General features: G+C 50.7%; 1 protein-coding gene across 1 annotated transcript; it reads right to left on the bottom strand.

Moving 5' to 3' along the window:
* Positions 1-3208: 3208 nt before the first annotated feature.
* On the bottom strand, positions 3209-13467 carry Insig1 (insulin induced gene 1). The gene is made up of 6 exons (XM_026406183.2): positions 13388-13467; positions 12849-13239; positions 10434-10558; positions 8673-8839; positions 8261-8360; positions 3209-5125 (listed from the first exon to the last, which is right to left on the bottom strand). The coding sequence occupies exons 2-6, from the start codon at positions 13213-13215 to the stop codon at positions 5096-5098; spliced, it is 789 nt and encodes a 262-aa protein (XP_026261968.1). The 5' UTR covers positions 13216-13239; positions 13388-13467; the 3' UTR covers positions 3209-5095.
* Between the last annotated feature and the right edge of the window lie 8314 nt (positions 13468-21781).

The raw sequence follows: 21781 nt of genomic DNA, 5'->3' as shown, positions 1-21781 counted from the left end.
CTCTCCGCCCCTCCCTCCGCCCCTCCCTCCCTTCCTTCATTGTATTCTTTCCTTGCTTTGTTCATATCTTTCTTTAAAATATCAAATATGGGGAAGGTTGGGGTGACTAAGATGCTCAGAAACAGTGCCCCAGGAGAGCTTGAAGTCTCCAGACACACACCTGCATCTCCTTGGTGACCAGGTGGATTCCTACCAGGTCCTACCCGGGCACCCAGCACACGCCATGGCTCTGGCACACAGGGAGCCTTTCGGTGACATGCTTCCCAATGAGCAATTGAATAACTGCAAATACCTTAAGCAATGCTAAGTCTCACAGATGAGAACCCTTAGGGAAGGGCTTCCAGGCACCCAGCTTCTAAGGACTCAACACCTGTTTCTGCTCGTGGCAGGAGGCAATACAGGGGACCCTCCTGCTGGGTATGTGGGACTGTGTGATTGCTCCTTCAGATTTGTTGGCAAGCTGACCTTTCTTCAGTTGGCTCCTGCAGCCGGTTAGATGTTCAGAAGGACATGAATGAGCATAGCCTCAGCTCAAGTGTCCCCCATGGCACAGCCAGGTGCAGGGAGTGACTCACCAGGAACCAAGCTGCTCCAGGGCCGCCTCCCCAGAGCCATCTCCACCTGCAAACTTTGCTTGCAGCTGCTCTGCTCACATTCACCCTACCCTGGTCGGGGCTTTGCAACTAATGTGACTGATGTGCAATCAGGAGAAAGGGACACCAGCTGTACCAACTGGCATGGGGGACGGCTCCCTGGGTATGAAAGAAAATCAGGGCATGTCTGAAAGCAACAAGATATCACCTGTTGAAGGGAGCCATGTTTTTCCTCCAAAAGATGAAAGTTCAAGGCTGAGTGTTCATGTGGGAAGGGCAGGCGGGCAGGCAGAAGCCTCCAAGGATGTTCATGCAGTCAGCACCCAGTGCTGCCCAAGCATCCACTGCTCTTGGGGCTGTGGCACCAGAGCTGCCAGCCTGGCAGGCACTGTGCCCGGGGGCAGCGAGGCAGGAGGCTGTGGACGGCCTAAAGCCAATGCAGCTCCCTTCCTGGGGAGAGCAGTCCCACATGCTGCAGTGCCCACTCACATGGACAGGGCCCATGCAATGACAGGGCAGTCCAGGCAGGGGGAGCAGTGCCCCTGCTGAGACGCAGCTCTGACCTGGAGGGGCTGCAGAGCTCTCCGTGGGCCTCTCCTAAGTGATGTGGACGACTTAGTGTTATCCGCAGTGGCCTGGAGTCCACAGGGCGGAAGGTGACTAGTGGGCTGCTGGCAGTGAAATGTGACAGCAGCCAGCCAGCGTGCCTGCCTCTGGGAAGCAGATGAAGGAGTAAATGACATCATCTCCACAATATTCCTTCGAGAGTCTTAGTATGGATTAGGGCCGGGCTCTGTGTCTGGGCACCAGAACAGGATAAGAAAAGGGGCCACTGCCTCCCTGGCAAGGTCGCAGGGTGCTGGGGACATTGGTGAGAGACGGTTACAAATCTGCAGCCCAAGGAGGCCATGGGAGATTCTGTGCGACAACAGAGTGAGGGATGGTCGTCTGGTGGAGTTGCAGGCTGTGGGAAGAAACGACTCTCAGTGAAAAACTTGCCAAAACAGGAAAATGTGCAGAGCTAGAAAACCACACCTCCAGACGTGATGTGGAATTTTCATCTTTATGTTCCTGAACTTGGGGATGTGCAGAGCCTGGGACCCAACAAAAACTGTAGAGAGAGGTGGGAGGAAGGGGTCATGGCACCCAGAAACCCTAGGAAGCAAAAGTGGCCATGAGAAGCCACTTGTCACATCCTGCACCTTTTCCTTTCCACTACAACAGATCTAAGGTGGGAAAGGCCAAAGAATGGCATTATTTCAGGGTAAGAAGAAAAACTAACATTTAGTTTCTCTTGTGCCAGGTACTAGTAGGTGTTTTTATAAATGTTAAGAAATTCTGGTGTGAATCTTACGAAGATTCACAGAGAAAATCCATGGAGCACTGAGTTCAGGTATCAGGACTCAAGATTTCTCACCCCCTGCGTTTCTTACCTTTCTTTGCATATATTTCTCTCCATTTGGGAGTCAACAGAGCCTCTCTGGTGGCCGACTCCCTGGTTATAAGCCCACCTCCCTCCAAGTTCAAGCACAGTGGTGAATTAGCTCAGCACAGCCAGACTTCTCAATGCGCATCTGCTGAGGCCAGACAGTAGTATTCCGTTGAGATTTTACAATACTAACCTATTTTAGACTTCATCTGCTATATAGTTAACTCATTGCGGAGGATCTGAGACTCAGGAAATGGGCAGATTGTCTACTTCAACGTGAAGGAGAAAAGGCAAGTTTAAATTTTAAATGGTCCCTCTTTCCTGTATCATTGCTACTAAGATACAGGCAACCAATAATCCAAGAGTGGGGATTCTGCAGGCCACGGAATGATTTGATTAGACTCAGTGGAGTCTTCCAAGTCCTTACGTGTGACCATGGTGCCTTTGAATGCTGGCTAAGTAAAGCCGCCTGTCAGCCAACCGTGAGCCTAGTGACCCAGCTTTTGCTCATACAACATGAGGAGCAAAGCAGAGTCCCTTGGGACCATATGCCTCACTTTCCATAATTTAATTATTTGCTTAAAGACCAGAAAAGTTTCAGGAAACTTTTAACTTCTAAAACACGGGTTCAGATGTGCTCAAAGTGGGCCTTCTCTGTTGGAGCCACCGTACTTACGACTAGATTCCTCTTGGGCAAAAAGGTGGAATCTACAGAGGTAGAGAGGGAAATGTGTGCAGCATCACCTGGACCAGCTGTCTTGCATGTGTAGAGCAGAGCTGGGTGTGGCTCAAGGGTCCTGCTGGCCTAGCAGCCACAAAGCCTGGGCTCCATCCCCAGGGGGTTGTGCAAATGTTCTGGGAGGCTACATAGTTGCTTTTCTGGAAAGATTTGCAGCTGCAGAGATCCCACCTGTCCAAATCCAAGAGCAAGCACCAGGAGCAAGGAGCCCGGAGTCAGGGCAAGTGCCCTTGTGTCAGGCCACCCACTTCTAATCCCCAGATGAGAAGGGGCACCAGTGGAGAGGGGACTGCGGTGGGTTCAGAAACATACCCACAGGTTATGCTGGGATTCCATAAAGTCTAAAGATCGATGAAAGAGCCTTCCATTTCAAATTCTGACACCTAGACAGGATATGAATCCCTCTTTAAAAAAAAAAAAAAGAACCCATAAATACAATAGTTGGTTTTGAACCTTTAATAAAAGTAAAAAATGAATGCAAAAGGAACACAATGTTGAAAACAGTATGAATGTGAATCTCACTAGATGTTCAAATATGGCATAGTGCAAGTTGTGTTCATACTATTTTACATTTTTACAAATTCAAATCACTTTGGTTCAATATATCTGCTATAAACTACTGGCAAAAAAATTCTTCAGATTCACATTTTTTGGCTACATCATTTCTAAGAGATTTATTTCCAGTTGAAGAGAAAAAATACTTATTGTTTATACATGATCAAGTATATTTTAAAGATTCACTTACTGCTTTCATCTAGTAACTCTGGTTTGCATAAAATGCTGACAACTTCATTGAAAAATGTTTTCATCACTAATAAAATGTATAAGGGATCATTCCAAAGTTCAGAATGGTCCATTTGCTTTTAAACAAAATTCCTCTAAAACAAATTAGCTTCAGAAACCTAGAATTTACTCCAAGACATTTTCCTCAAAACAAAATAAACAGAAGGAGCCCATGAGGATCGGCACATGAATGAAACCCAGTGTGCCTGTCCTGGGCAATGAGCCCACGCCCCTCCTGCGGTGGCTTCTCTTCTAAAGGGGTCTTGCAGCCCTCACTACCACAGAACTCAAACAAACCAAACACTTAGGTTGCAAAATACAAAAAAGGTAAATTGGTAAGTAAAAATTACTAAACCCACAAAACCGGAGTATGTCAGAGGACGAGGGCTCAGTGAAGGGTCTAGTGAAGAGACTTCACGCTGGGAAGCGCTGCTGAGCTCGGCCGCGGTGCGCACTGAAATGCATGGAGAACCCTTCTCTCGAACATCCCACGTTAAAAAAAAATAAATATTTAAGAGGATACAAGGCTCAGATTGGTTTTCATATACATTGCACTTGAAGTTTGAGACCCAATACTTGCAAATCAGGTCTGATATGGTCTATGCCATTACACGAATACACTGTGCTCCCAGCCGTCAACCAGCATTCAGAACACCTTGCGTGCAGTGCGGTGACGTGCTCTTCTACAAGGCAATCACAGATTGCAAGTTCCATAGGGCTGCAGAAAAACAGTCCTCGCTACTCTGGAGTAACAAAGACGCAAACAATTTTGGCTAAGATTGAAATACGTGGCAGACAGGTATTCACTCTTAGAGGATTCTGGTTTTTGGATAAAACTTGGTGAGCTGAGGTGAAACCTCCCACGTCACAGTGGAATCAGGACCTCTTACTGCCGTTGCTCTCGGGAAGATTGTCTACACAGGATTCTGCCGGCAGAATGAAAAGCGCAGTCCGCTCTCTGGTGACAGGCAGAGGTGTGTGACCACATGGTGGGTCACTGCAGCACTGAACGTGAGCCAGGCCAGGTGCCACCAGTGCCAGCCACTCGGGCAGCCACCTCCCTACGCTTGCTGCCTTTTTTTTTTTTTTTTTACACAACCCTATTTTTAAAATCTTTTGGATAAATATTCCTATTACACCATACTTCATCTGTCAAGCACCATCAACCTGTTTCCTTTGGGCATGGACACAAAACTGACAGTTGGTAATCAAGTTGTAGTTCAAGGCTTTGAAATATGGCAACTTGTTTTTTAAAACATGAATGATATCTAATACTTGGGACAATGCCCCTGCCTGGACTCCCGCCCACAGTCTGCCATGGATGCTCCAGAGCAGACAGGTGTGGGTGTGGTGGGTCAAGGTAAGACTTCAAGGTAAGTAGTTACTGTCTCCACTTTGCTATGCTAGACTAGGTGAACATTTCTTCCAGGAGTCATTTGTCCTCAGCCCAATCTAAATAGAGTATTTAGGAAAAAAATCTTCATCACCACCCACTAAAACAGTTTTCTTTCCAAATCTTGCTTATTTTTCGGAATCAGTGGGTTTGAAGGCTCAATCACTATGTGGCTTTTCAGGAACACCCTATGTGGAAAAAGAAAGAAAAAAGGAAAATTGAGTGCTGTGTGTAAATAACCTGTGAGTAAATATCCTCCTTAGGCCCTAAAAGGTGAAAGGTAAAAATTCCTTTGACCTGCCAGCCACAGCCACCTGTGCCCACCTGCTACCTGCACTCAGTCTGGCTCCACCTTGCAGGTGGGTGAGCTGCCAGAGCCCTCCCAGGAGGCTGTAGGAGTGTGAGACACCAAGAGGAGCAGGGCCGCAGCAGTGTACTCAGCACCGCGGAGGCATGGCGATGCTCTTGGCAACAGGTGCTCCCAAAGTGGGGCTAAGGACTGTCCCTTTCAGGTCAGCCTGCTCACTTGAGGCTGCAGTCTGCCAGCGGTCTGTCAGTACAGACATCTGGGACAGGTCAGGTTTTGGAACACCAAATGACATCTCCCCATCCTTTCTCACGTGACCCTCACCAGACCCCTGGATCATCATCATTGCAGGCAAAATGTAAAACCTCAGTACAAGACCACGTCTGGTTGATGAGCAGACCCAGAGAAACCTAAAAATTCTCCTGAGGCCAGGCAGCTGCTCCGAGGGCAGAGGCGGCTCGGCACACTGCCTCTCTCTGCATCCAGTGCCCTCCACTCCACTCCCTCCCCCTAGGCACCATGCTTCGAAAGCCAGGTACCAGACATTAGGATTCTCAGCCAGAAAACTCTGAGGCTGCCTCATAGAAGAGACAAGTCAGAACAGAGTCTTAGAAACGCCCCCTTGGTGGCTTTGGCATGGCAATGATGTGTAAGCTCTAGGGAGCTCCTAACTTTTATCCAATGGTGACTTGAAGAAGATACTGTGAACGGGGACATGAGGGAGGTTCTGAACAAACTTCAACTGAGAGAAAAGAAAGGACAAGTTCTTGCCAGTAACCTAGAAATGACACTGCTGTCACATTTTACCACCTGCCAATGCACTGACTGATAAACAACAGGAACAATTCAGAATCCATGGCCTACAGGAGACCAAAGTTAGGTCTGGCCTAGTGTAAGAACACAGGTGACTATGGAGAACACAGCAGGTGGCCAGACAGATCATGACTTGACCTTCATCAGTACTGCCTAATGTAATGTATTTTAAATGGCAACAAAGTGTCTAGGCTACCAAGAGATTTTAAAAACTTATTTGGAGGATGAGGGACAGTCATGAGCTATAGGTTAAAAGGGCATTTGGTATCCTATGAGAAGTGTGGCTCAAATCCACCCACATGGGTGAAAAGCTCCCCATTTATAATGGGCTAATAAAAATTTCTACTTTAAAGTATTGAGTAACACGGGCTCATTAGCTAACAAGGAAAGTGCACAGCCCGGCATCTCACACAGCAGCAAGTACTCCGTAAATGTGAGCCTTAAGGGCAACCACACAGCTCTCATCCCGAGTGGCAGGAGCTGGGTCAACAGGAACCAGGGACAAGAAAGGCAATCTGGATGGGGGTAGGTGGCCAACAGGCAGCAGTTTGAAGCCTCATTCTTGAGAAAAAAACAAAGTACAAACAGCAAGCACAGATGCTGAGTGCTGAACACTCTCACTTTCTTTTAAACACATGGGCTGAGGACGAACGCTTGAGCTATATTTTTGGACTCAAAGGAAAATGGCTTTTAGGAAAAATAATAAAAAATTCCACATAGAAGAAACTTCTAGCCCGTTGGAGAGCACGGGGCCTGAGAGCTGCTGGGCAAGGCGTCCTTGCAGGTAGCAAATGCTCTTAAAGGAGGGGACCCCAGTAAGAACAGGAAGGCGTTTTACGAGACCAAGAAACACACAGCAGGCTCACTGCAAGGGTCACTCAGTAGGACCATCTTCAAAACTTTGCATTTATGCGACTTTTAAAAAATGTTTCCTCAATTTCTAGATGTTGAGGACATGTATATACTATGAAACTTCTACTCTACCCGAGTGCTTAGTTCCTAGAACTGACTCAAAGCCTTCACCATCAGACATGGCACCAGGGCAGCTTCCTGAAGCAGCAGCCAACTCGTGACTACTGTTCAGCTGCTGGTCAGCTTGGCTGTCTTATTCCAAAAGTCTTCCCAGGGATTCTCTGTCCAAGACTACTAAAATAAGAATCTCCAAACACCAGCAGTTACAAGTGGCCCAGCTGCTCTCAGAACTAAGAGGTGGTGTAAGAGGCAGGTGCTGAAGGTGAAGGAAGGGGCTGGCTATGTGCATCCACTGAGGCAGAGTCCTGACTCTCCATGAGGGGTCGTGAGAAACAGCTTTCTCCATGGAGTGATTTCTGTTTTGGCAGCTAAGTGGAGAACAACCAGACCAGAAGAGAGACGTTTTAGATTCAGAAGCCAGTAGAACACTCCAAATTCTATTGTTTTTAAACCGATTTCTATTTTTGTTAAAAAACAAAGTAGCCTTTAAGTTCAGCTCCTCACGAATGGCCATCAGCTCATATAAATAAACGAACCATTCCAAAAACAGCATAAAGCACCAAGATAAGTCTTGAGAAAGCCAGAGTTTATCTCTGAGAACAATGGTTCTAGTTGCTTTTTTTAGTTCACTTTACTTAAGCCCTTGAGTCAAAGTCATCTTGAAACAACATTTAAATGTCCCCATTTGCTTTAATTGAAGTGTTCAAATGCCAGTTTTTACCTCCTGAAGGTGACCACTAATCCTCCTTTCCAACTCTAGGGAAATGCTCTGAGTGGCACTTCCTCCTCTTCCTGGAGAGCAGGTGGACAGCCCGCCCAGAGGGCAATCACTCGATGAGCATCCTGCTCCGAGTGACGCCATCCCAGGCAGGCCCAAGTCCACAGGTCCCCTGGAAGGGCAGTGCCCGCCTATCCAGGCTGTCCCCTGGTCTGCACACTGGCCCAGCCTGAGCTGCAGTCAGTCCACAGCTGAGGGGAGGCACCCGTGCAAGGCGAAGGGCTGCACTAGGACTCAATGGTTTCTTTCTAGCACAGACATCATGAGTCGAAAAATACAGAAACCTTATAATTTGGTAAAGAAGTACCCAAGTATCATTCCCGCTTTCATAACCTTTTCTCAATAATTGTTGTTAATGATTCTGAACTAGACACACATCAGCACAAACTACAATGTACCACATACAGCAACTCTACCAGCAAGACTTGGCAGTGTCCAGTGTGGGAGACTTACCATGGCCAGCTGCCGTCCTATGTTTCCCACTGTGACACCTCCTGAGAAAAATATACACGGGAGCCAGGAGCGGATGTAGAGGAAATCTGGGGATGTGTACCTGGAAGGAAAAACGCCCAGTCAGTCTCACCCGCTGGCTTCCGGGCCAAAGATCTTCTGTGATAGAGGATACTAGACGCCAAAAATGCTGCCAACTGCCAACACAGGAATGACGCGTCTCACTGCCCCGACTCAGTTTTCCTTACGGGAAGTACGGACAGTGTGCTTTTAGTATGTGAGTTGAGAGTAAGCAGCGTTTTGAGAATTTCAAACCTAAATCTGTAATTTAGCACAAAAGCCAAATAAAACAAGAAAATACCTAAATATAATGGGTCCTTCTGTCCACACAAGTAGCCTGAAGACACATACTTACTGGTAGACTCCATTGTACACGAGAAGCTGGGTGATCAGAGTCGCTAGGAAGGCTATAGTGATCCCAAGTCCCAGGCCACTTCTGGAACGGTCAAATGTCCACCAGAGGCCCAGGGACAGAGCTGCCAAGGTCAGAGACAGCTGGACATTATTGGCAAAATCCAACTTCTGGTGATAGCAAAGTTAAGGAAAAGTTTAATGACTTTTCCATAAGATCAAAAACCATAGGAGCTATGTGCAAGTCTTTATTATCCAATAAATCTTCCCCATCCATGACAACCACACGGCCAGCAGACCCTAGATCTTCACGGGACCACCAGGCAAAGCCTAGCTTTAAGGAGGAGCTTTCTTGGGCAGGGAATGTGGCTCAAGGTAGAGGGCATGGCTAGCGTGTTCAAGGCCCTGGGTTTCATCCCAGCACTGCCCCCTACACACACACACACACACACACACACACACACACACACTCTCTCTCTCTCTCTCTCTCTGAACTTTCTGAAAGCCATGCATGAAATTCTGTTGGTATTTTGGCCGCCAGCCAACACTTTGCTATGAAGCCATCTACAGTTCCCCTTCTCTCCTTCTCAGCAGTCTGAAGTGAACAGGCCGGGCCTTCACGTCCACAGCAGACACATAGTAAGTATGGCACCCAGCTCAACAGGCTCCAGTCTGCTACAGCTGTGCTTGTCAACTGATTTACCAGGACTCTCTTATATACCATTAAATAGGGGGAAACAGACTTCAGAATCTGCAATACTAAAAATCATTCCCTCCAACTTGCTCTGAAGAAATCCTAAATCCTAAGGGCTCCCTGGTAAACTCTGGACTGCCTTCCTGAGAAATGCACGGTGCATGGCACACAGCACACCTGTGGGTGCCAGAGGCCAGGGGCCTTCCACAATTGTCCTTGGCCTTCTGTGGGCAGAGGGACAAATTTAGACACCTCCTAGTGAGATGTGGTGCCAACAGCCACACCCTGGGGCAGTCCTCTTTGCCAGGAGAGCCATCACATCTGCTGAAAGGACAAGGGAGACACATAAAGTGAATTGATAAAACGAACTCCCAGGAGCTAAATGATAACTGCTGAGAAAGAGAGGACCTCTGACTTCTTTTTGCAGGGCGGGTGGATTACTAAGGACTGAACTCAAAGGCGCTTAGCCACTAAGACACATCTCCAGCCCTTTTTATTTTGAGACAGGTCTCACTAAGTTGCTGAGGCTCACTTTGAACCTACAATTCTCCTGCCTCAGCCTCCCAAGCCACTGGTATTACAGGTGTGGCCTCCGATTCTGGCAATCCACCCTGCTTCTGGTATTATGCCAACTGTTTCCTGAAATGATCTATAAAGGACGCTAGAACTTGCACCTTAAAGTCCCGCTAGGTGAAAACTATGTAATATACCTTAAAATAAAATACTTGGATGAGATAATGAATACTAAATACTCAATAAAAGGGGCTGGGGATGTGGCTCAAGCGGTAGCGCGCTCGCCTAGCATGCGTGCGACCCGGGTTCGATCCTCAGCAGCACCACATACCAACAAAGATGTTGTGTCCGCCGAGAACTAAGAAAAAATAAAAAAAATAAAATGTTGAAATTCTCTCTCTCTCTTTCTCTCTCTCTCTCTCTCTGTCCCTCCCCCTCTCTCTCTCTTAAAAAAAAATAAATAAATAAAAAAATAAATAAATACTCAATAAAAGTCCTGATATGCTTTGACATAGCCCCAGACCATGCTCTAGACACAGCACGTGGGTGAAAGGATACGGCGCTGGCATGGTTGATGCCAACGAAGACGGCAATGCAGCGCATGACGCTCGCCCACTCCCTCTTGAACTTGTGGGGCTCCCCAAGGTGGCTGTCAATACATGGGTAGAGCAAGCCGACAACCGCTGTGGAAAGGAAGAACACACCAGCTGAAAACTACAGCTTCCCCGTGGTGGGCAGGAACACTCAGACCAGGCCTGTTTCTAGGAAGTTCATCAGCTTGAACATGATATCTACTTTACAGTACTTTCCATCCAGATCACCATTTTGAAAAGTTAAAAAGAAAAATCACTGCTTTTTAAACGTGTCCCAATAAACCTAGAAATGAATCAAAAGCAGAGGATTAAATGATCCATATTAATAATAATATTTGATCTTGCAGTATCTAATATTCAGCCTCCCTCAAGCACAAAACTGAAATGGCCACATACCACCTCCGTTTTACAATGGAGAGGTGAGCATCCGTGAACACTTGTGGCCCCAAGTCACATCACAGTTTGACACTCCTGCTGCCACCCAGCGCTGGAGCTGGGTCCCATGCCCATGAAGGGACAGTGGACTCAAGTTTTAAGGGGCTCCTGCAGTTACTCTAGGAGACTGAGGCTACTGGTATGTAAGGCCATCACACTCTGGTTTCTTTGGCTGCCAGGGACCTAAGTCCCAAGCTGTGGAAAGTACAGGCCCATAAAGAGGAAACTCAGCTGCTAGTCCCAGTTGGCCTTGGATGGACGTGGCTCCTGGTGTTTGTTTTCTCATGTGTGAAATGCTGATGATTATGTAACTGGAGGGTAGAGCAGGAAGACATCCCTGAGCTTGGAGTCTTAGCTACTGGACAATGGGAAGGTCTCTTCCCAGAAGAGAAGCAGCACGCACAAAACAAAGGAGGGGATGAACAAACTCCCTACAGTCCACCCGGGACATGGGTCTGCCAGGGTGGCACTGTGGGACAGAGTTCACGAGTAAACCACATCCAAGCATGGGAACTCAGGAGACAGGCTGTCAATTCCCTTGTCATGAAAATCTCAGGCTTTTAGGTTCTTCCACAGTGAAGAGATGTAGATTCAACTAAACATTCAGATAAGAGCATGAGAAACCATTTCAGATACTCCTGGAACTCGTGAAGAGTCAATTACAAATTCAAATTTGATTTTGAAGATCAAGCTTTTGGTTCAAAGAAACTACTAGTCAAATGTATATGGAACATGGAATTCTTCAAAAAGGACTTTCAATTAGTATAGCCACCCCTTAAAGGTTTAGAGAACAGCAGGATCCCACCGTTCTGAAACACAGATGAAAACTTGGCAGTGTCCTGCCTTGCTGAAACAAACAGCTCCACAACAAGACTTTTGCCCCTGTACTGAGCCTCCGAGCAGAGGGCTTAATAGCTGTGGCAGCCAGTACACTGGACATTACACTTAACTGTGACTCAGCTTCCCCGTCTGTAAAATGGAGCCACAGCTTACAAAGCCTAAGGAAGCTGTCAATAAAAGTCAGCTACAAAGCACCCTCGATGCTGTTCCCGCTGTTCTGAGTTACTCAGAGCCAGTTTGTTTTCCCCACCGCCTCAGGACTGGGCTGGCTCTGCTCCCTTTCATAGTTCAACAGCTTGCAGAGTGAGGCTGCAGAGAGCATCTGCAATGCCTTCAATAAACAGATGCTCCATGACTAGAGGAATGTTAAATGACTGGCTGGGCCACAATCATTCACCATTTTACAAACTTGCTAAATGATAACTAAGAAATTTTTCTAAAAAACAAAACAAAACAAAAATGGCAGTTCACACTAACTGGCCCATGTTGGGTTCCAAAATGTCTCTGACAGGTCAGGTGTGCCCAAATCTAAACTCTCAAGGAGGGACTCTCTTGTGCCCTTGGTGGGAGGGGGTGTTATGGGTGATGCCTTGGCTCCAGGCCAGGCCCAGGGCCATCTGCAGAAGGAAGTGCTGGGAAGCTGCTCCCTTGGCAACCGCCTCCTGAGCACGTGAGGGTTTGTTTTCAGTTGTCCAGCAGGGTAGCATGTCTGCTGGGACAGCCAATAGCCTGGCAGCACTGCCTCACCAGTTCTCCAGGCAGCCAATCCTGCGGCCCTAGCTTTGGGTGACAGCTGCTCCTGGTGAGCTTGGACACTACAGGGCTGGGACTCCTCTATCCGGGCCAGCTGTTTGCTCAAACAGCCAATTATCTCCTGACCTCATCTCCATCACTGGTTCCTCAAACTTCAGAGCTGTTATCTTGGCCAGCATCGGGGACTCCCTACTCTGTCCGGTCCCTTTCCTTTCCCTAAATACAACACGGGATGCCCAGTTTTTATCTGTGGGTGGTTCCATTTTCAAATACACGTTCCTTATGGCCCAAAGCGACTCTGACAGAAAGGACATCTCCAGTTCTGCCCCACAAGAACAAGAAGGGCACTCACCCGCCGCCGTCCCGCAACACGGGGGCACCCACCAGGCGGAGGAGAAGATGGTGGCGATGACTTCGTCGGGGAAGAGCGTGACATTCCTCTGGATCTGCAGCAGGTTGAGCACCAGGGCCAGCACGACCCCGACCGAGAAGAGCACGAGGCTCCTTTGCACCAGGTCATGGTGCCAGCTGTTGGCCCGGCCGCTCGCCCCGGCCCGCGGGCCCCTAGGCGAGGGGTCTGTGCCCGTGGCCTGGGCTGCGGGGGCGCTCATGTCTCCGAGCTCGGCCACCGGCTTCGCGGCGCGGGCTCTCTGGGGGCTCGGGCGCCTGGCGGCGCCGGCACAGGGGCAGCTCCAGAAGTGGTCGTGCAGCCTGGGCATCGGTGCCCGCCGCGCGGAGGGCTCCTGCAGGAAGGACGCGCAGAAGTCACCGCGGCGCTCGCGTCGGGGAGACAAAGGCCGGCCGCGGCCCCCTGCCCGCCCCGCCCCGCCGGCGTCCCGCGCAGAGCCGGCCCGCCCCGGCCCCGGTGCCCCCGGCCCCGCGCTCGCGTACCTGCGAGGGGCACCCGCCACGACCCGCGAGCGGCAAGAGGAGGCGGGGCAGCGGCAGAGGAGGCGGCGCGCCCGGGACGGCCCAAGTGCGGCCGCGGCGCCAGGCGGGCGCGCGGCTTATAAGGCGGGCCACGGCCCCACACCACGTGACCCAACCCGGCCTACCCGCCGCCCGCCCGCACCGCCCAGGGGCGTGGCCTCGCCTGGCCCCGCCCCTCCCGCGTGCCCGTCCGCACTGGGTCTGGTGAGGCGGCCGCAGCCAATGAGAGGTGGGCGGCCCATATGACGTGCGCACACGCCACCGCGACCCGCGTCCGGCACGCGCTCTCGGGCAGGAGCGCGGTCCCGCGGGAGGGAGCGCGGGCTCCGCCGCCCCGGCCCCGGCTCCCGCGCGACGGTTGTGCACGCACGTATTCGCGTAGACCTGAGCGCTGCGCTTATTGACAGCAAAATCGGAACAGCTGCCCGGCTGCCAGGGGCTAGGACCTCCGCGGCTGGTGCCGAGAGCGAGAGCGCCCCGTGGACACCTCCAGGAACCGGCTCCGTCTCAGCCCCCGCCAGCAGCGGCCGGTCCCTGGGCGCGAGCTGGGAGACGCCGCGGTGAACCGAGCTGCTGATGGGGCGGTGCGCGGACGTGGCAGCCTGGCCCTAAAGCAGGGCACGCGTCCCGTCCCCAAACCCGTGGGCCGGGATGCCGGTCTTCAGCAGGCGGCCTCCTGTAGCCGGGTGATCCAGGTCTGCGAGGCCCAGTGAGCCGCACAGGCTCCTCACCTCCCAGGGTGCCAAGTCGCACTTGGATCTCTCTTGCTCGTGCCATTCTGCCTGGCCCCAGGCCCTCCCAGTAACAGTCCAGATGTTTCTTTCCATTGTAACATCACTTATGTTCAGGTGCACAGCTTAGGACACTGTATGCGTTTCCGTGTTGCTTGTGCTCAGTGCGAAAAGAGGCCGTCCAGTCCTTCATCTAGCCTACCCACATCCGTGTTGAAACCACCCTGTCTCCCCACTCCCCTGCCCCTCCTCTCATCTGCACCTGGACCATAGGAGCCCAGGACCTGAACTCTGGGCCTCCTGGGGCCCTAGACCTTGTAGCTGCTCCGATGCACAGACCAAAATGCCCTTCAGCACTGTGGAGGGATACCTGGGGGCAGTTTCTGTGGGTTCCTTCAAGGGCTGTTGGGGTCCTAATCTTAGGCTGAGTGTGTCAGTGTGCCCTCATAAATGAAGGCCATGGAGGTTAGTGACAGTGGAAGAGTTTGAATGGACTTATGGAGACCCAGCCTCACCATCAGAAACTATATTTAAACACAGGTTTGAAATTGACTCATCTCTAAGTGAGGCTATTCTAGTGATTTAATTTCTCTACTAAATGCAAACTCTGCCTAGAAGAGAAGGGGCCATTCTGCCCAGCTATCAGCCGCTCCAGGTTAAACACTCAGAGAATGTGTTCCTGGGTATTCTGATGTGCTGCTACTGCTGGGGAGTTCACTTTGTTGATGGACTAACCACCTTGCCATCCCTTCTCCCCAAATCCCTGGAGAGCAGCCTGGTAAGCCCCATGGGTACAGAGCAATCATGGAGTCAAGGGAGACCTCTGGCTTTGGTACATTTCCCCAGGTGCTTAACTCGGGGGACTGAAGGGCTGGCCAGAATGGCCCCTTGCCTTCCACGCAGAGCATGCATTGAGCAGTTTACTTGCCTTTAGTCAGTATTCCTGCCATTTCCCCCCTTATAATGTTAATGAATATGTAATTAGGTAGGTGACTAATATATTATTTTTAATATAAAAGCATCACATTCATTTTTAAACATTTAGAAAATATGGAGAGAATTTTTTAAAAGAATCATTGATAATGCTACCACCTGTTAACATTTGGAGGTAGGAGTGTATCCCCAGATATTCTTCCTATGTATAAATGTGTGTTTTTTAAAAATAGGATCATATCATACTTTATATGTGATGACACTAGTTCTTAAGTGGCCACAAACATCTCAGAGTCAATCAATATAGAGTATGGCATCATTTTTGACACTTTATTGAAATCCAATTTATATACAGCACTATTCACCCAGTTAAAGTGGACAATCCAGTGATTTTTATTTTATTCATAGAAGTGTGCAACCATCACCATAGTCACTGTCACTCCTGCACCTCAATCCCAGCCCCAGGCAACCACTCACCTACTTTCTGTCTCTATAGGTTTCCTGTTCTGGACTTTCACATGAATGGGGTCATATTATATGTGGTTTTTTTGTGATTGGCTTTAGCCCAATGATTTCAGGACACACCCTGTTGCAGCACGTGCTAGCACTTTATTCCTTCTTAGGGGTGAATAATGTTCCATCGTATGGATATACTGCATTTTATTTACCTGGTGGATATCTGTGTTGTTTGCTTTCTGGCTGTTATGAATAATGCTGCTATAAGCACACCTGCACAGGCTGTGTGCATGGTCATTCCTCTTGGATGGAATGACTGGGATCACTTGGAAGTGGGTCACTTGGAAGCCATGTGTAATCACATGAGGAGCTGCTCGATTCTTCCCAGGCAGCAGCATCGTTTTACATCCCCACCAGCAGCACATGAGGCCTCTGATTTCTCCAACACTTCTTATTTGACCTTCTGATTCTAGCCACCCAGGCAGGTGTGAAATGATCGTGTCATCATTTTTCACAGCAGTGTAGTATTTCTCATGCTGGGTGTGTGAGCTTACTTGCTAAGTCTGTGTGAGGGGAAGTGGAGTGTGGCAGCAGAAAAGGTGAGTGCTAGGTGGTGCCCCGGAGCTGCTGAAGCTCTGCAAAGACAGCACAGTCACAATGAGGCAGGGAAACAGGCAGGCAGTGAGGTCCATAAGGAGGACCCTGTCAGGACCACTGTTTGAGCCATGCTCCACCATTTGATGTGCTCCAACTCGTCAAGCAACATCTATTTCCCAAAAGGGGAAAAAGACTCCATTCTTAAAAAACAAACAAACAAAAAAAAGACAACCATGCAATTCAGCCTGAGCACACCCACATGACAATTAAAATCTCAAGGACAGTTTACAAGGAGGCCAGTCAACTTCCACCCTGGGCCTTTAAAAGAAGGGATGTCAGGCAACCCGGTGGCACTCCTGCCCCCGGTTGGCACTCCTGCCCTCCATGCACTCCACTGGGAGCTTTCTTATATGTCTGAACCTTGACCTCCTCTTTAAGAAATTTCTGCTTGTTTATCGCCATGTTCCTTCTTCATCTCTGTGGAACATGGACCCGATCCTACTAGTAACACAGTCACACTGCCACCTGCCATGCAGGTGGCAGCACCCAGCATGCCTTGCGGGGATAGTCCTTTGGGGCAAAACCATGTCCCCATTAGCTCTTGTCTCCTAGCTCTCACTGGTACCAGCGACTGGTCCACATTTACCATGGTGGCTGACTGCTTCACTCTCCCTGATCCTGCCACTCAGAGCTGCTGGGCGCTGGATTGCACATCCTCAGACTCTGGAGAATCAAGAGGAGCCCAGAGCTGCTTCTGAGGGGCCAGGCTGTCCAACCCCTGTCTATCCCTGGAAAGGAGAATAGAGGAGTCAAGATTCGCATGGTACAGCCCTGTGAGTGGACGGTTGTTGGCAGATTGATCAGAGACTGGAGCAGAGGTGGCTGAGGCAGAGAATGTAGGACCAGGAATCAGGTGCCCAGCCGTCCTCGGGGGTGAGAAGAGGACAGGAGGAGACAGAGACGCTGGGTTGGAAGTTCCAGAGAGACAGGAAGGCGAAGCGCCGGCCAGAGGCTGCGGCATGTGGTCAGTGGGGGCCTTGGTGAGAGTCCCTGGGGAGAAGCCAGGCTGCCACAGACAGGAGTCAGGGGAGCCACTGGTACGTGTAGGCAGCCCTGGAGGGCTGGGCTGAGGAGAAGGTAGAGGGGCAGAACGGATGTGGAGGGAGTTTTGTTCAGTTTTGCTTCAAAAATGGGAGAGACGGGAACAAATTTAAATGGCCTGGAAGATTCTATAGGAAGAGAGAGACGACGAGGAGGGAGCAGGTGTGAAAGTGGACAGAGTGGAGCTGGGCACTGTGCAGCCTGGGAAGGGTCTGGGATCCTGAGTAGGGCTGGCTGTAGCACCAGGAGGGCTCTGGGAGGCCAGGGCCATGAGGTGGCTGCTGGATTGGAGGGAGGGAGATTGGCCATGAGGAGAGCTCTGGATTGGAGGGAGGGGGCGGCGGAGAGGAGAGAAGCAGGGCCGAGGGAGGTGCTTGTCTGTGGTGTCCCCGCCTGGCCTGCAAGGTGGCATGGCTATTCTGTATCGCAGTCCCAGACGATGGAAAAGGCAGGTGGGGGGCATCCAGAATTGGGGTTTCCTGGTGAAGCACAGGAGGGACAATAGGGCAAGGGGACACAGGGTAATGGCCCGTGGTTGATGGAGGGAGAAGAGGGAAAAGAAAGAGGGTCTCACAGGCAGGGAGGACTGATGTGGACTTGCACCGTGTGGACACTGAATATTGGCTCCAAGAGGTCAGGGAGCTTTGTTTTGTTCACCCGGTCAAGGACAAAATGACGACAATTGAATTTAGCAATCTTAATTGGCCTTATTTGCTGTTCTAGAATTGGGCAATGTGTCATTCCATGGGAATAGGGCTCCTCGGAGCAGAGATGGGTTTTGTAGACAGAAGGGCTGAAGATTTTACAAAGAACAGAAAGTGTTTCAAGTCGTTCTGTAATAGATTCACATGATGCTTTGACTATGTCCCTTGTGACTTTGGAACTTACAATCTTCTTCCCAATCTTCTTTTCCCTAAACTTCTCCCTGCTCCTCTTTCCTCTGATCTTCTCCTTCCTGATCTCTCCTCCCTAATCCCATTTTCTCTGAATCACCTCTATAAAAGCTCCCTGTTCCTGCAGATGAGCAGAATCACAGCCTTTGGGACAGGACGCCCCTGTGTTTCTCCTTTGGTAGCTAAGCAATAAATCGTCTTTTTCCTTTTTCTCTAAACCATGTCCTTGTTATTGGATTGGCATCGGGAACAAGGACCAAGCTTTCTGCAACAGTTTCAAAGTTACTTTCCCTGTAAGGTGGGATGGAGAGACAGATGGTAAGGAAATAACCGGGTAATGTCAGATTACTTCTGGGTACTTTTGTAAAGATGAGAGGACGTAAGGATTGAAGCAGGGGAACTTATTGAAACTGCCCAGTCTGGCAGAACTGGCTGTTGCCTCTCCCGATTTCCTGGAAAGTCAGATAACAACCTAGTTTTGGGTTGCTGATGTGGGACTTTGACACAGGTGAGCCTGTTTTGATCTTCAGCCTGGCTGCCGGGCCTGGTGCAGGCGCCTGGTGCAGAACAGCAGCTTGCTGTCATCCCCGGGAGCAAGTGGGCTCAAGCACCTCCAGGTGTGCTCCTGGATGGCAGCCTCGGGAAACAGATGGCCAGGCAGGGGTGGAAGGACAGGGGTGGCAGGACGAGTACTGCAGATGGTGGCAAAGTCCACAGTGGCCCGAGGATTGGGTGGCTGGAGTGCTGTGCAGTGAGTCACCCAGGAGGTCAGGGGACCAAGAGCCCAGGTTCAGATGAGTCATGCTTGTGTTGGACGGCGGGGCTGAGGCTGGGAGCAGATTTAGGAGATGGAGGTGGGCTGCTGTCAGGTGCCCAGGTCCCAGGGGATGGTGACGGTGGCATGGGCAGAGGGTGTGCTGGGTGGGGTAGTGTCCCCCCCCCCCCCAGACACATGTCCTTTCTGAAACCTTAGGGTGTGGCCTTATTTGGAAATAGGGTCTTGGCAGATGTAATGAGTTAATGTGAGGTCATGCTGGAATAGGATGAGTGTCCTTATAAGAAGAGGAGAAGGGAGGAGGAGGCCACATGAAGTCAGCAGCAGGGCTAGAGAGAGAGGCTACTAGCCATGGAACACCAAAGACTGCCAGGGGCAGCAGGAGCAAGGAAAGACCCTCCCCAGAGCTGCCGGCGGAATGTGGTTCTAAGGACACCTCTGCTCGAGACCTCTGGCCTCCGTCACTGGGGAGGACACGTTTCTGTTGGTGGATGGAGAGTCAGAGAGGAGACGTTGGAGAAGCCAGGGGCCTGCCGCCCACGTGCACTCCTTGTGCCCTATCCTGTGCCCGGCTGACACCCCCAGGAAGGGCCTGGCTTTTCCGTTGTACTCAATCTTCACTCCCACCCGAGGGGTGAGGGTCGGCTGTGTCAAGGAAGCAAGGTCAAGTTAGGAGTTAAGCAATTTGAGGCACAGGGTGTGCAGGGTGGGGGTCCGAGTTGGGTCTGTGCACCCAGCGCTGCTGAACCCCTTTGCTTGATTCCACAGACACCCAGCACCTGATGCACACCCCGCACTGGCTAGACACCTGGAGGCCACCCGGTTGTCTCTCCATGACCTGTAGGAGCTCACGAGCTCATAGCAGAGGAGGACACTGAGTCTCCAGGCCTGCTGCAGCCAATTAGCATGAACACCCTGGTTCAAAGCAACACAGTTATCATTTCAGAGTTGTGCAGTCAGAAGTGCAAAATGGGTTTCTTTGAACCAAGGTGACCCAGGACTGTGCTCTTCCTGGGGGCCCTAGGGAGAAACTCACTCCTGTTTCCATCTCCTGGAGGCTTGTCCTGGTCCAGGGCCTCTTCCTCCCATCCTTCTGCACTCCTCTCTGCCATCCCTGGCTGGCTCTCCTGCCTCCCTCTCACTTCTCAGGTGACTCATCCAGGTGCCATGCTCTGGGTATGCCCCCAGATCTATAGGCTGAAACCCCCACCCTCCAGGTGATGGTACCAGGAGGTGGGGAGTCTTCTCAAATGGGATCAGTGCCCTTTCAAAAGAGACCTGAGCGGGTCCCTGCCTTTCCCTGCGAGGGCAGGCACCAGGCAGCCCTCACCAGACACAGGATCTGCCAGCACCAGATCTTGGACTTCAGTTCCAGAATGGTGAGGAACCCGCATCTCTTGTTTCTAAGCTGCAGTTCATGATGTTTTAATAGCCTGAATCACTCTGAAACCTTAGAGTGTGGCCTTATTTGGAAACAGGGTCTTGGCAGATGGAATGAGTTAATATGAGGTCATGAGCTTGACCTCCAGCTCTCCTGAGACAAGCTTGTCGCAGGAGATGGGCAAAGCCAGTCCAGGCAGAAAGCAACGAGTGCTGGCGGAGGAATCCTGAGCGCGGCAGCTGAGGGGCAGGGAGGCCAGCCGAGGGGCAGGGAGGCCAGCCGAGCAGAGCCCGCCCCAGTGCCTCTCCTCAGCTCCCGGTCTGGGGGCTGTGTCCTCATGTCCTTCCTGCTTGTGAGTCCTGGTTCATTCAACTTTTCACTGCTGGGACCAAACACCTGACAAGGACAATTTTAGAGGAGGAAAAGTTATTTGGGGCTCATGGGTTCAGAGGCCTTAGTCCATAGATAGTCTGCTCCACTCCTTGAGGCTCAGGGTGAGGCAGGACATCAGGGCGGAAGTATGTGGTGGAGGAAGCAGCTCAGGACCCACAATCAGGACGCAGAGAGAGAGCTCTCTCACCTGGACAAAACACAAACCCCACAGGCATGTCCCCAAGGACCCACCACCTCCAGTCCCCAGTTAATCCCTATCAGGACTGATTCACTGATTGGGTTTGGTGAATGACCCAATCATCCCACCTCTAAACCTTCTTGTGTTGTCCCACACATGAGATTCTGGGGGACACCTCATATAAACCATAACAATCCTGCTGGTGGAAGTTCAGCCAGCACCCTAAATGTGTTCATAGTCATATTTATCATTAATTATACATGTGTGGCTGGGCTCATATCTTTTATACCCCATATGAGGGATAAAAATTAGAAATTTAATTGGGGAATGCTGTGAATCTTGGTTGGCTACAGCCAGAGGCTGCTTTTCTTGGTCTTCTTTGCAGTCGGGTGTGGTCAGGTGCCTGAATCTGGACCGTGGGAAGTGAGCAGGTGGAGGTGTGTGACTTCCTGGGCCCTCTAGGGAAGAAAGCTGTGCTCCTGGACTCTGATCCCCTGCAGTGGGAATGTGGGCATGGTGGAGACCCACCAGGGGGGCTAGATCACACCGTGCCCAGGACATGGAATGACTGGCCCCAGCGTCCCCAGGTCACGAAGCCCGTCCTCACGGACAGGCTCCGGAGGCACAGTGGAGCTTCTAGCTGAGGCCCTTCAGTTATCTTGTTCCTGCAGGCTGGGTTGTGCCCTAATAAACATCACGTGCTCAAGGTCATGTTTGAGTTCAACCTTTCCAGAGCGCTTTGCCATGAGATAAACAGCAGCTTTGACTTCCTGTGGTCTCTTCACCCAGCCTTGCAGAGAGTTTTGAGAACTTTCTGGCAATTGTATATATTGCAAGAATCACAGTGGCTCTGTGGACATTTAAACTGGGATGACGTGCAGGCCCACGCATGGCTGCGGGCTCGCTGTGCTTCTGTG

The sequence above is a fragment of the Urocitellus parryii genome, chromosome 3, assembly GCF_045843805.1.
Source record: "Urocitellus parryii isolate mUroPar1 chromosome 3, mUroPar1.hap1, whole genome shotgun sequence".
NCBI lineage: Eukaryota > Metazoa > Chordata > Mammalia > Rodentia > Sciuridae > Urocitellus > Urocitellus parryii.
The sequence above is the reverse complement of the archived record's forward strand: the minus strand, read 5'-3'. Positions and strand labels throughout refer to the sequence as shown.

Bases quoted from the DNA above. Each gene is read 5' to 3' on its own strand.
- Insig1 (XM_026406183.2), bottom strand. From the start codon at position 13,215: ATGCCCAGGCTGCACGACCACTTCTGGAGCTGCCCCTGTGCCGGCGCC. The intron at 8,840-10,433 runs GTATCCTTTCAC...TGCTATCACCAG, and splicing joins GCATCAACCATGCCAGCGCC to AAGTTGGATTTTGCCAATAA. The intron at 8,361-8,672 runs GTAAGTATGTGT...TTTTCCTTCCAG, and splicing joins GTGTACAATGGAGTCTACCA to GTACACATCCCCAGATTTCC.